Source organism: Cydia pomonella, chromosome 16 (assembly GCF_033807575.1).
Source record: "Cydia pomonella isolate Wapato2018A chromosome 16, ilCydPomo1, whole genome shotgun sequence".
NCBI lineage: Eukaryota > Metazoa > Arthropoda > Insecta > Lepidoptera > Tortricidae > Cydia > Cydia pomonella.
Genome location: NC_084718.1, coordinates 6,795,574 through 6,811,139, shown reverse-complemented (window position 1 = coordinate 6,811,139; position 15,566 = coordinate 6,795,574). Strand labels below are relative to the sequence as shown.

The 15,566-nt window shown below is 38.1% G+C and overlaps 1 protein-coding gene across 1 annotated transcript; it reads left to right on the top strand.

Annotated features, from left to right (window-relative positions):
• Positions 1–1,880: 1,880 nt before the first annotated feature.
• On the top strand, positions 1,881–13,219 carry LOC133526177 (uncharacterized). Its single transcript, XM_061862667.1, has 3 exons — positions 1,881–2,218; positions 7,311–7,531; positions 12,075–13,219. The coding sequence occupies exons 1-3, from the start codon at positions 2,101–2,103 to the stop codon at positions 12,987–12,989; spliced, it is 1,254 nt and encodes a 417-aa protein (XP_061718651.1). The 5' UTR covers positions 1,881–2,100; the 3' UTR covers positions 12,990–13,219.
• The last annotated feature ends 2,347 nt before the right edge of the window (positions 13,220–15,566 follow it).

Here is a 15,566-nt window from a genome sequence, read left to right as displayed (position 1 = left end):
TAGGAGTATCAAAATTTTCCAGTTTCATAATCAAAGATTCCTTTATTTCTCTTGAATATTTCATGAAAACTGCACAATTTATAAATAGAGATACAGAACTTGTAACTACAACAGTTCATACAGTGCCTACCTTCGCACATTACAAATCGCATTGTTTTGGAAAAATATAGGTAAGTATTTCGGTTTTAGCAAAATAAGTTCGTCGTCGGACCCATCGTCCTTCGTCGTTTTTTAATACGTTTGTTATAGGTGCTCTGTTTACCATAACTGTTGACAACTAGGATTAGAACAAAATGTCAAAAATGTTGTCGTAACTTGAAAAAGTTTTTATAAATAGGTAAACTACTTATAACCAAAGAATACAATACTCACTAGACCTAAACAGATATATACTTTTTTTAAACTTGTTATGACATCTATATTCTTGTAAGTAAACTTTTTAAGAACGCCATCTTTTTAATTTTTACTTTTTTGTTACAAGTGTTACAACCCGACCCTGAGAACTTCACTTCTGAATGTTCATTTCGTTGTCTACAACTACCGATAGAGGGTATAAATAAGAACACTTTGTTCCTATAGCCAAAGAGAATTTAAAATACAGGTGGATTGCCAAAGAAAACTTTGTAGCCAAAGTAAATTTACTGCCATCTTTCGACACATGATTAAAACTTTTAGAACGCCATTTGATTTAGATCCTTATTCTTTCATTGATATGTGTTAAATATGTTAAATATCAAAAAGAGGCGCCATCTAATAGATCAAAGGCCAAAGGTATGCCGGCATCGTTTCGAGCGATGGCGCCACAACCTTTAGCCGATGCCCGGTAAGATGGCGCCACGTTTTGATATTAAACAAATTTAACACATACCGTGGCTACAAAATTTTTATTGACAATCTACCTCTATTTTAAATTATCTTTGAATATAAAAAATACAATTTTTAATAATTTTTGATATCTTAAATTATTTTTAATTATCTTTGATGTATTTACATTTCAGTACAACGCCATCTACCTGTTGTATTCGTCACTAATGCATTCTGTGAAAACAATGCCATCTAGCTAACTTTACTAATAGGTATTTTTAAAACAGTGCCATCTAGTTGCTGTGTTTGACCTCAAGACTAAGTTCTTGATAACAACGCCATCTATTAAAAAATAATGCAACACAATAAAGAGTTAAGAAGCTTAGTCTTTGATTGAACCTACTCAACAAAAGGTGCCGCTAGTATAGACCGGTATCTTCAGTAAGTCTGTAATAAAACTAAAACATTCTACTCGGCAACAGATGCCGTTAATATCGTAATTTGTGTTTGAACGTTTCCATTGTCATATTTGTGGTCAGTAATTTGTCAGCTGGTGATTGTAATAAAATTAGGAAATTATTTCTTGTTATTGTACAAAGCTCTAAGTACAAATCATTTTCTATCTCAATTAATTCAAAATGTTTATACCTATCAGATTAAATACCCTTTAATAATACAAAAAAAATATGTTCGAGATATGTTACTATATATTAATTATGTTATACATAAAATATAGAAATGTCATAACATTATTGAAATATATGATTCGTTAAGACTTGCTTTCAATAAGATTGACTGTAATCTAGTCTGTATTTTTACTTCCAAATCACAGTCACAATTTATCCGAAATAAATAGCAGCAACGAGAATCCGATCCAAGAAAGTTCTAAATTTGATACTTAACTTAATTTTATTCTATGTAACCCCAATTCTTATCCGTCGTACTGATAACGGCACATGTTTATTTATTTGTATAGGTACTTTTAATACAATGGAAATGCGCCGCTACTCGTAGTAAAATAGTAGTGGGGCCGCCTTGCCGTCGGGGCTGCAGGGCGAGTCAACTTCATTCATTCATTGGCGCTGTGCCGGCCGGCCGGTCACAAGCGAACGGAACGGAGCGACACGCCCGCGTGTAACGAACTTTTTCGACGTTTAAAAATAAACGAATTTGACAGTTTAAAAATTTGAATTTATATTCCATGTTTGTGGATTGACGTTTGTTGTTTTGAAGTTTAGTGTCATGTGTGTTTGTTTTGGTGTAAAGATGTTTATTTTGAATATGTGCTGAGTTGAAATGCTTCTTGGAGAACACTCGCCGGCACCGCGAGTGGTGGCCGGCCTGAGGAAGTTACGTCCGGAGCTTACTCCAGGACCTTTTCCTACTCCTACAGACCCTAATTTAAGAATATCGGGTTAGTATATTCCTATTAAGTTGAATATTTACGTTTTTCTCAACAATGCGCGTTTATTTTAATAGGTAATAAAACTAATAAAGTAAGAAGAATAACCGGTAGATAATTATTTCCAAAATTCTAAAAAAATCAAGGCGGTAGTAGCAGGGCTATCTATATTAAATACCTATTTCAATCCTCATGATATCGATGGTTTTTCTTTTTATTTAATAAGGTTCCTAATTAAATACTTATTATAATTGGGTTGTCGATGTCGGTAGGTTTGTTGATTTTATAATTTGTTTACCTGTGTGGTAAACTATTTAACAACTACATAAGTACTTAATGAGATTTATTTTTACGGCCTTACTAATTACTTTTCAAATTAATACATAACAACTACATTAAGTACCTAAGTCAATGCACAAAATACTAATAATAGGTACTTACTTAAGTTCCATATGATACTCGTAGCTACCAAAAATGCACATTTAACCCCTCCTTTCCCACCTACGCGAGATCAGGTCAGAGTCAAAGAAAAAATCCATTAAAAACAATTCAACGTTCCATCCAAAACAATTTAACGGTTGACTAGCAGAGAATGCCTTTAAGGTATTAAGTCCGCAATTTGTACTCTTTTTCGTTAATTTGTACATTAAAGTTTCAAAACATAAAAAATTATAAGTGTGATTGAGTTTGGCGGGAAAATTAGATTAGACTAAAACTATGGTAAAACTTATGTAGGTACATACCTACTAAGTAAGTAAATATTCTTAATTGTGCACCATACAGTTAAAAATAGACAGGAAATGAAAAAAAACACTTAAAAGTTAGGTAACAACAGGCGGTCTTATCGCTAAGAAGCGATTTCTTCCAGACAACCTTTGGGTAGTAGGAAACTATCAACTTACAACATTGAACGGGTAGTGCCGATATACATATAATTCAACAAAATGAAGACGCAAACAATATAATAAATACATACATTATATATATATATATATAGGTATTTATTATATTGCAGCGGTATTTATTATATTATATATAGGTACTTATTATGTTAAGGCAGCGAAAGGTAATGAGTACTTACTACTAAGCTTATTAATTTAACCCCAATTTTCATCTCTTGATTCCAATGTAATAATAATAATAAGCCAAATATCGAGTAAGATAAACTGTTTTAGATGACTACACATTTTCAAAAGTCAAATTCTTGTTCTCAATCCTACTGAATGGTTTAGCAAAATCTTGTAGCAGCATATCACGTAAATACGTAGGTAGAGAGGTTGTTCCGTCCAGTTGTACTTTTTAAACTACATATATGAAGAAGAGATCTTCAAAAAATTTAATGAGTTTGTCTCCTGTCTCCAACAAGAGGACATGACTCATCAAATCCTTCATCTACGTAGTCATCATCACTATTAGAGAATTACCAACCTAAGAGGTATATACTATATACCTACTTATCTATATTGTCTCTTATCATACGACCGCAAAATTATCTTTGAAACACCAACCAAGTCAACGGGATATAGTGCATAGATAATGTAACGTTAGGTACTTAACCTATCTTACCTAAAACAATTTTATATTGAACTAGCAACCCGGCTTCGCACGGGATACACAAAACCATAACACATTTTACACCTAAACCGTCCTCAAGAATCATTCTAATTTACTTTATTCATAGGTAAAGACCGCATGAACATCCGTTCGGTAGTTTTTAGGGTTCCGTAGCCAAATGGCAAAAAACGGAACCCTTATAGATTCGTCATGTCCGTCTGTCTGTCCGATTCTGTCACAGCCACTTTTTTCCGAAACTATAAAAGCTATACTGTTCAAACTTGTTAAGTAGATGTATTCTATGAACCGCATTATGATGTTTACACAAAAATAGAAAAAAAACAATAAATTTTGGGGGTTCCCCATACTTAGAACTGAAACTCAAAAAATCTTTTTTCATCAAACCCATACGTGTGGGGTATCTATGGATAGGTCTTTAAAAATGATATTGAGGTTTCTAATATAATTTTTTTCTAAACTGAATAGTTTGCGCGAGAGACACTTCCAAAGTGGTAAAAATTGTGTCCCCCCCCCCCCCCCCCGTAACTTCTAAAATAACAGAATGAAAAATCTAAAAAAAATATATGATATACATTGCCATGCAAACTTCCACCGAAAATTGGTTCGAACGAGATCTAGTAAGTAGTTTTTTTTAATACGTCATAAAAATTAAAAAAAAAATTTTTTTTTCATCAAACCCATACGTGTGGGGTATCTAAGGATAGGTCTTCAAAAATCATATTTAGGTTTCTAATATCATTTTTTTCTAAACTGAATAGTTTGCGCGAGAGACACTTCCAAAGTGAAAAAAAGTGTGTCCCCCTGTAACTTCTAAAATCACGGAATGAAAAATCTAAAAAAAATATATGATATACATTACCATGCAAACTTCCAACGAAAATTGGTTTGAACCAGATCTAGTAAGTAGTTTTTTTAATACGTCATAAATGGTACGGAACCCTTCATGGGCGAGTCCGACTCGCACTTGGCCGCTTTTTTTGACTTTATCGCGAACATATTTTGTAAAGTGTAATGAAATGAAACAAGGTCTATTTTCCTTAATTACTTATTAATATTTACTCGTTTCATTGTTATATCTTCCAATAAATCTTTTGTTGTTGTCTCGTTTGATCATATATTTCGGGTTTTATTACGGGAAGGGTTATTATTTAGGTAAGTAATTAAGTTTATGCGTGGATGTTAGTTGCTATGATAAGTTTTAAAAACCCTTGCAGTCTGTTTTTACATCATATCAAGAGTCAAATGAAAAGCCGGGAGAACTCAGTCGAATTCCATTTATCTATCTAGTAACCCAAAATGTATCCCATAGCCCAAAAACCACCGTGTACAGTAAGCTACGGAGATAACTGACTGACTCCATTCCTGACTGTACATATACCTACAACAGGTACAGGTTTGGAAATGTAAATAAATTTGGCAACTCCTCTCTATACACAAAAATCATGCGGCATGCCATTTTAAACATAGCTTAAATGTATTATAGCAAGTTATACCCCATTTTATTTACCATGGCGGGATTACACTTAAGAATAAGAATTTACATGTAAGACACGACGCCGCAAAAAAAGTTTGACGGGTATTTGTTGTTGTCACTACTTGTATTATTTACGCCTACTGACCGTTTCAAGTGGAATCCCGCCAAGGTAAATGAAATGGAGTATAGCCATTTATATTTGTTGCCTTAATGTAGGCGTTATGTGTTTTCGCGGGAATTCAACTGATAGGAGTCTTGTTAAACACAGTTTGCAGATCGCAGCCAAGATAACGGGTTCCAAACATCTGTTGAACATTATGAGCTGATGGGGTGAGCACATGCTCTCAGCCCGCCAATCCGGTGCCTGTCAGAGTCGGACATCAGCTGTTTTACCCATTCTGATCTTTATTTGCGATCTCAATCTTTAGGGTATAGATAATAAGATTCAAAATTACATTGACGATAACCAAGTGGGGTTTTTATTTATAAAATTTCCAGTGTTTATTCTAATGATAGATTGTTTTACTACCTATGTACTTATGAGGCGCTTAGCACTCTGGATACGATTCGGACGTCGTTCCGATGAGCGAGCGGTTTGACTGTCCATAAAATACGTACATAGCGTTGTCTCGCTCAAACATCGGTGCGACATGCGAATCGTATCCATCCAGTATGCTAAGCGCCTAATTGTCAAACGTGGACGACGTGAAACCACACTTCCTACAAAACCGAAGTTTGACAGTGATTCAGGGTCGAATCATGCTGTTCCTTTCTAATGCATGGCACTATCTCTTTCGGCTATTTAGGGTTGTCAAAATTTAAGTGATTATCTTATCTGTGGTTGTGCACGCATAGGGACGTCAAGTTGTGCCAACCCTAATAATTGCTCGGAGCAATGCTGAGCCGGACGGAGCCGAGAAGGACCGAAAGGAGAAGTGTCGCCCCACTGGTGAAAGTTTTATGATATAAGATGTTACGAAAACAATGTTTTAAAAATACAAAATTAATGTTTCAGTGACATAGTCATCTCTGTCAGTTCGTAAAACTCCAAAATACAGTGCAATAAAATGTAGTACCTATAGGCAGATAATGGTTTCGGTGTTATTATTGCCTATACATACCTACAAATCCCAGTGAATGTCAAAACACGAACATGAGATGTTCATATATTATGAAGGTAGGTAGTTGAAAATTTAAATGTCCAGAATGGAACAGCTAAAACAAGTAGAAACGGAAGTTGCGTCTTACTTTCATCTTAGTAAACAACGCAAAAAGTCATGGTCAAGCGGCCGAACCCCACCAAAACAACTTTTGCACACCAACAAACAATGCGTAATAGGTACATAAACTGTTGATTGTGATCTACTTATTTTTTGCCGTCGATTTATCCTTAATGGTTGTTGACTACAGTCTACTACCAATTTGGTTGTTTGTGGCTTAGCGGTATTATTGGCGTTCCATCGTCATCTATTATCGATTCCAATTAGTTAGTGGAATCGCATTAGGTAGGTATAATGTTTATTGTGCAACATTTTTTGAACTCGTTTTGCCTAATAATACATGGGACGTCGCTAAATGAATTTTAAATATAACGTTTAGAAAAACATAGTAAGAAAAAAAATTGCCCCAACTGAATACAGAACCTCCTCCTTCTATGAAATTGAATTCGGTTAAAAAGATAGAAAGCACCTGGCACCTACGTACGTTATTATGTACGAATAATATTATACAATTTCTGGCAAATAGATCATTAAATCTGCAAATCCAATTCGCTGGTTTTATGCAGTTTGGAGGTAATTTCGCCACTGAATTGCGGTTATCCAATATTACGAGCAAAGACCAACCAACTGGAAAACCAGGCAGTTTTCTGTAATGACAACTCTGAAGGCCTCGCCCTGTATACCGCGGGCTTTAAATGTCGAATTTTTGGTAGTCCTTGGTCTCCGGTTAACATTTTTGTGTAGCACTCAGACTGGAGATCCACCGTTGAAACATTTTTTTCTAGTTAAATTCACAAACAAACTTACAACAATCCTTTCTTTCTTTCTTCCACAGGAGTCCTCCGTCAATACTACAACGATGACATGGACTCATACGCCTGGGTGCGCGCTGCCGTCCGCAGCGGCTGCCTGCTCGCTTGGCGCGACGGCACCCTCCCCCGCCGCCCCGCCGCCCGCCTGCCCCTCCGGCACCTACACCTGCGCCCGGCGCAGACCCTGCCCAACGCCTTCCAGCTGTCCAGATTGCGAGATGACGCTGCCGTCGCTACATTTCAGGTAATACGAGATCCTAATCTGTCCCCGATTCTGAGAGTTCCTCAACCAGGTGGATCCTCCTTCCTCCACAAGGGGGACCCACAACCAGATACAGGCTACAGTATAGTGAAGTACGCTAAGCTTAATACAATGATTATGGTTATCCTCGGTGATGTTTTGTGTTAGTTAATGGTCGTCTATTAACTGACATTATTATGATACGATCCTACTGTTTGAAAGCCAAAACTCTCTCCAGCCTTTGGCAAGGACAGAGAGATAAATCGCGCATCCTAACGGCAATCGTATCGTATACAGGTAATGTCTCACACTGTAATATTTAGATAGAGAAAGCGGATTTTTTTCACGGGTGTTGAAGTCGCGCGACACGTGGTAAAGATCCTAAATCCTTATGCAAGTATATGAGAGTTGAGACAGATTCAGCATTTCCCTTCTAGCAATATTTACGAAACAATGAACCACCCCCTGCATGTCCTCAAGGATAAAAGTGAAATCAGCACTTTAGGGAAACAGAGTGCCAATTACCTAGTCGGAAAACCCGATTTCCTGGCGCTCGCCGTGTTATTGTTGATGGCGACATAAACTATAACTTCCTTCCTCACCACTTAACTCGCTCGGTATGCGAGACACTTGGATTTTATGGTCTCTTTGAAACAAGTGTATAAATGACCTTAAAGATACTCGACCAAGGACCGAACAAGAATAGTGTCCTACAGTTTTGTTATTCCGATAATCAAATGAAAGTAACTATCGCGACTTTCATACGCTAAAAGCTCCTAACGCTTATGTAAGCCAAGCTATATGTACACACAACATTTACAAGCATTATGCAGCTGTTTATGATTTAAAAACTCATGACTGATTCCTATGTGATGGAGTAGTTAGATGCCATCTTTTTATTTTAATTTGATTGTAAATTATACCAGCACGTGCTAGGTTAACACAGACTTGTTAACATTAACAATAACGTTTTAAAATAGTTATATACACATATATTATTCATATTAAACGCTATTATTTACCATGATTTATTGTACTGGTTTGTAGTAAACAAGGAAGGTAATAATGTTATAATTGATATAGACGTTGCATAATAATGTGGAATTATAAGTCACGCCAGATTGTACAGCATTCCAACATATAATGCTTAATTATAAATTCAATTAGCACTCGTAAACTATAAGTAAATAATTATTTACCTCAAACAAGCATATTAACTCTAAGAAATTTTTAGCAAAGTCGCATTTTGCTCACTGGCCAGGTTCGGATTAGATTTACTTTCTCACGAGTCTCACGACTGCGTGAATGATGGATGCGAATGAATGAATTATTGTCATAAAATCGCTACTTTTCGACACCGCTCGGTAGAAATACACGGACGTTTTACCCTTTCATTATCTCGCTCGTAACCGCGTCCCCGGCGAAAGGACGAACTACTGTTTTAAAAGTGTTCACGAAACGACACTGTCTGTGGCATGCCCCGAATGGCTCTGGAAAATTTGAGCTTTGAATATATAGTTTGAAAAAGAGGTTCAAATTCTGGCTCAAGTGCTAACCAAGATTCGATCCCGACTGCCAATTATATAATTATAACCTAAACCACCTAATAATCTATATGTGTGCACATTTCTTGTTTTGTGACTTGTAATACATGCCAACATTACTATGACTCCCGCGACATTAAAGCAAGTATCCAGTTGATTAATGGTTATTTTTGGCAACAAAAAAACTAGTTGAAGCTAGTGCATTACGACCACAAAATCACCGACGGTTTAGTTTTTGTATTCACAATGAGTATAATTACAGTAGTCACGTAGCTGCCATTGTCCGACGACACAATGCTTTCATAAATAATTAACAACAGTTATTGTACCTATACATATGTTATGTGACCATAGTGGCAAGGAACTAATGGAGAAGCTACACATTTTTACACAGTAATAAACAATTGAATTGTCGGAGATCAATCGCGCATAAAATAAGCGAAAATTTACCGCAAACGCATCAAGCCCGTCACAGACGGAGCGATAATGTACCAAAATATATCTTATAGCAAGGCATCTTACGATTTAAACGATATTCTACGTAGGTATCATTTGACAGAGTCCACATAAGAAGCTATAATACTTATATATTTTTGTATCGTTAGCGTGTGCGGTGTTTAGCTATATGTATACTAAATCTGTCGGTATCTCTCGGTATCTTATGGTTTATTAATATACATACATATATTATCGCTCCGTCTGTGACGGGCTTAAAGCTACTTCATTTATGCATTACATTGTATAAGCTTTTAATTTAACTTGCCCTGCAACTAATATGTTAGTTTTTTAGTGTGGTTCAAATCTTGGAAGATAAATTTGATCCACTTCCCTATTTCCGATTGAGCTGAAATTTTGCTTACAAATGTAAATCGGATGACAATGCAATATTATAACATAGAGTTGACCTGATGATGGAGAGTATGGAGACAGGAGGTGTCCATGGGAACTTTGTGAAAAAACAACGCAAATTAATTGTGTTTGGGGTTGTTAGGTCTCGATGAGTAGGTATTGGTTGCCTGTGGAAAGAAAAGTACAGTCAGCGATACAAGTTTGTATCATAAATGAAATTTTTGCCTAAAACTTATTTCTTATTTAACATAGAAAAGCCTGATTTCAGCCAAGTCTTAAACCAGTCCGTCCAGTTGTCACACCATAACAACTTCTTATCTATACCGCCTCAGTTAAACGGTAGATCTATAGTAGTTGGCCCGTTGGCACCAAACTGTTCAAGATCATCGATATTTGCTTGTATGAAGTGTTTGACAGTTGTCTATCTATATCAGCTACCGCCGCCGACTAGATGATATGTTCAATTATATAATTATTATTTATTTATTTATTATTTGTAATACCGTTCTGTCTGCTTCAGCTGTCAAATTTGCGGAGTAGTACAATGTTTTGGATCTACTACATCAAGTATTGCTTTACATATATTTAGAATAACTTCGGATGGTGCGCTGGAATTGGCATTCGTAATATAAAAGCCGCAGCCCGCGTACTAAGTACTTTTTTGTGCTCTAATGAGATTGTTGACCAACATTGGATACGTGCTCGTGTAATTTTACTCAAATCAACCAAGTAATTGACAAGCAGGATTGATCAATCCGTATCGGACCACCTTGCCAGTGCTGCTTGTAAACTAGGTATGATTAGGATTTCTACACATTTTCTGTCGAAATATTAGATTTGTTGGTGGGGTCTAGATTTACTTAGAGTAGGTATTGGTAAGAAACTTAAAAAGTGAGTGTTATAAGCAATTTTTTTTGTATATTTGGATAAAGTTTTGCTGGTATGAAGGGTTCCTCATTCTGGAGGGAATAAATACGAAATCCCAAATTGAACCAAAAAATAAATGTAGGTACCTACATATGTAATTTTCCGTTATTCCGAATAGGTACAGTCAGCATCAAAAGTAGCGGATGAAACAACGCGCCAAAAGTATCTGATATTCCGGATAATTTTTCCAAATATAGATAAATTTCTAAAATTCGCGCTCAAAAGTATATCTTTTACAGTCTTAGTTGTTCTATATTAAAGACATCACTTTTTGTTAAGCTGTTACAGAATGGTAGATACTTATGAAAAGTTATTTGATCCGCTACTTTTGATGCTGACTGTACATACGCAACTCAGTGGAAGATTTTTTAGGATATATGATGGAATTGCGCTTATTATGCACAGGATAGGGACTTGAGCTTTTCTATCCACCAAATTTATCGAAATCGGACGAAAAAAAATCGACAACAAATTAAAAATCGGACTGTGGTATCTTCCTTACAAAGAGATCCAATTTAATTGGTATTACAAGAAGGTAATTGCTTAAGACAATGCAAACCATATTAACAAAGTAGCAGACTAAGCAAAGCATTATTAGGCTTATTAGGCTGGCTGTGCGGGTTGGACTATTGACCTACACTCGGCGAGGTTATTATTTATGATATGGATCATACTTATTTTATTGATTAATCTATGTCGGACAGTATAGGTAATTAGGTACTCGTTTATTGCTCCATATACAATATTAGGAGCTCTACTTTTTTAGAAATCGTAATTACTAGCTGGTAACCGCCAGTTATTATAATTTCAATCCAACGGACTTTGCGTAGCAAATAGTTTTTTTTTACCTTTTAGAGGTCTTAGTAAATACAAATCTTGTAAGACGATCGGGTCCCCTTCGAGCCCGCCTTTCTCACGATTCGCTCTTTAATAGACCTATATAAAGAGCATCACCCGTAAATCATGCTTTTGTGCCGAGCGACCTTTCATTTGACTATTACCATAAGAAGGGCTAGATGCGCGAAGGTGTTGACACGTAAAGGAAACACGTTTTGAACGTCTTGGCCAGACATAATAGATTAAATACTAGTAATGCGAGCCAGCGGTACCAGTAAATCTTCTCTGAGATTTGCATATGAATTTTCGTAACTCGATATAGTATATAAAGTTGTAGCTGTCATCGTGAATCTTATTGCGAGAGCTAACGTCATGTTTCATTGTTACAGGCTTGCAATGCAACGGAGTACGCACGCTGGGTGCGCGCGTTGTGTGTCGAAATCCTCGGCCAAACGCCGCTCCCACAAGTCCGGTTTTTGGATGTGCTCTCCGCCGCGGACACCGCAATCCGGGAGCCGAAGAAACCCCTACAGGACACGCCTTCGTGTCCTCCCAGACCCCCGCCGCGCGCCCGACGGAGGCTTATATCCTCGCCTGAGACACAGCTGCCTCGGCGGGACCACTCCCCCGCTGCGACGGACGAGGGCATCGTCGTCGAAGACGACGACTACGACTCATCGTCCGACCGCAGCCTCGACCTCTCCCTCTCACTGTCCCTCGACGCTTTGAAGACCACGGACGTGGTCGATGCGCCCGTAAGGAAAGCGGAGGTCGTCAAATGTGACAATTGCAGCAAATTGAGCGCGCCGCAACATCACACGCTACCGCGCGCGGCGCGATCCGGCGAAACGGAGCAAGGTCGCCACCGGTACCTAAAACGCTGGGAGGGGACGGCGGGCGGCGCGGAACGGGGCCGCTACGCTTTGGAAGCGGCAAGGCGGAAAACTTCCTCTCTAGAGCATAGAGCGAGGTCCTGCTCACCTAATGCACATGAGGCTGTCGCTCAGTATGTTCCAGTGAAGGAGCGTAAAGCGCTCTTCGAGTCTTTATCCCAAAGTGGAAACAGTTTAGCGAGGAGTACAGAACAGCTGACGCGATTAGTTGTAGTACCAGAGACAACTCCTCGCCGAGCGGCGTCGCTTCACGATTTACAAGCGCCGCCGACTCGATCTGTGAGCGATCTCAGGCAATTCTTCGAAGCGGTAGCTCGAGGGTCTGGCTCCACACCTTGCGCTTTTATGCAAAGACATAGCGCACCGCCTAATCCTGGACCAAGGGGCTTTACGTCACTTACATGCGCCTAAGTTGACGTATTACTCGTGTAGTGTAACAGTGAAAGTCTTTTTCTGAAAAGTGAAAACTGAAAGATAATAAAAGTTACAAGTGCTTGGCCCCTTATCTCCTATTGTACATACTATTGTAGATAACTCACGGCGTTGACCGCCGGCTGTCTCACTAAGTCGTTCGTTTTAAGACTGTTAAAAGTATTGTTATAGAACTACCTAATATAAATAAATGAGATGTATCTATCAAATCTTTTTTTCTATTTCACACTTGAAGAGGTGGAAGTACCTATAGATTCCTTTTCCAAAGTACAGATTCCTTAGGCACCTTCATATTTTATATCTACGTGATTGCTTTAGAATATCAAAAATGCTCAACTTCCTGATACAACTAGGTGACTTGAGCGAAAGAAAATAGAAATCCTGAGGTAAGTGAATTATATTGTTATATTATGCTAACTTCGTAAGTTTCGTAACCTTAGATGTAAGTAGGAGAGAAAAACCCGAACTACTATATTCCATAATAGCGTAGCAAACTAACGAAACTGATAGCCCGCAGCACCCAACACCAAGCTTACAGTAGTTGTGAAACTATTACAATAACTGCTGCTACACATGCGAGTCTTCTTTATTATGAAACCATATTCATTCACTTTCCACTGCAATTCTACAGCATGGCCTACTCGTATTCAAAATGTTAGTTTGTGAGTTCTTGCCAAATATAACTTGACTGCAAGGTTTTAACACACCTAATGTGACCTAATCTTACATTTAGGTATTAGATTGCTAAAACTCACCAACAAAATATCAACTTTTCAACATGGGTTACGTTGCGTGCAACACGTTTTACAGTCAGCGTCAAATACTTCGTAGCAGTCAAAGTAACCAAATAGTTCGGTACACCATATATATGTAGTATGGTGTGCCGAACTATTTGGCCACTTTGACTGCTACAAAGTATTTGACGCTGACTGTAGATACTTACCATGAATACTTACTTTAATACTTTTAGACCTCTAGGTCTCCTTAGACTAGTTTACCTGGGCACTGTTGTCTACTAGTGGGTCTGTGAGCTGTAGACCATAGCATAGCTTGAAACGGAATATGTAAATCCATGCATTTTGAAAATTTTCCAAAATTTGAATCGACAAAAAATTACATTTATTCATCAAACCTACTCACAAATTATGTAATTCTATTTATTGACAGTAACAATATACATAATGGATATATACAGATGAATACTATAACTAGCTTATATCTAAAATAGGCCCTTGAGGCATTGTACCAAGGATGCTGGCGGCATTTCCTCGTTGTATCGCAATACTGATACGTTGTGCGAGGAAGCCGCCAGCTCTTCGGTCACCAGTTACGTCAACCAGACGTTTCGCGATTTCTCCAAAAAACTTGTGCGCGCTGGGACCCCATGGACCTAGAGTTTCAACGCCAAAAGGTACAAAATGGTACTCTCTACCGAGGCTCTTATATTTATTACGTTTCAAAATTTCGGCGCTTTCCGCCGCTGCGCCCGCTTTTACATTAGTCCGTTGGAGGTGGGACGGTGCCAGTGTGTCTACGCAGGTAGCATCCCACACTAACATCCGTCCCAAGCTCCAAGGAACCAAGGACACCCCATCAGGCCTCTTGCCATCATCCCTGATAATGCCAGTTGGCTCAAGAAGAGCAGGCACATTGATGGTGGCAAGTGATCGACGAATTATGTCATTAAGCGACGCATGTCTTGAAAAACGACCTGCACTTTTTTGACAAGATAATCCGTGGTGTCCCAGTCGGTCCACGTCCGTGCCACAAGAGCATATATGTGGCGTACATACCGAAACCCCGAGTCGCAAACCAGTCGCCAGTCTTAGGGAGGTCGGATCCAAGAAAGTACCAGTATTAAGTGAAGGATGGGCATGTAGCCAGTAGCCGGCTTCCCGGGCTCCGACCGCCAAAAGTCTCGCGTGATCTGGACCCGTACAGTTGTTTAGAAGAGTATTGTAAGTTAAATCACAGTAAATATTATCCCAGCTCCTTTGTGATTTTGGGTTGTCTGGAAATTGTTTGCCCGGGCAAGCAATTTTAAAATCATTTTTAGCATCCTCAAAGCCCGTAATCTCATAGTTTGTGGGCAAAGCCCTTAAGATATTTCCTATGAGACCAGACGTTCTATTAATGGATGCCAAAAAGGCTGGGGAAGCCACACTGGAAATTTTGCGAATTCCTAAACCTCCGAACCGAATAGGGAGGGACGCTTGAGACCAGGAAGGCTCACTCAGCTGAATGTTTAGAATCGTCTCTATACTAATTTTGATCAAATCGTCTATAGGCAACAATAAATTTTGATGTTTCCAAAAAGGACAGCAGCGGAGCACATATGTAAATTTAGGGACAAAAAGACAGAATTTCAGAATCACAAGAGCATAATGAGGGCTAATTTCGAGTAAACTATTCGTGTGACTTTTGAATTTAGATATAGAGTTAGAAACATAATCAGGAAAAGATTCTTCAAATATAGGAGAACCCAGGAGGCAAAGAGAATCCTTGTCTACCTATTTTATATTAGGAGCCAGATCGTCAAATTTGGGTTTTAAGTCG

What these genes read in the sequence shown, in the direction of transcription:
- LOC133526177 (XM_061862667.1), top strand. Translation starts at nt 2,101, where the DNA reads ATGCTTCTTGGAGAACACTCGCCGGCACCGCGAGTGGTGGCCGGCCTG. An exon ending in CCCTAATTTAAGAATATCGG is followed by an intron (nt 2,219 to 7,310) that starts GTTAGTATATTC and finishes TTTCTTCCACAG; the next exon opens with GAGTCCTCCGTCAATACTAC. An exon ending in CTGCCGTCGCTACATTTCAG is followed by an intron (nt 7,532 to 12,074) that starts GTAATACGAGAT and finishes TCATTGTTACAG; the next exon opens with GCTTGCAATGCAACGGAGTA.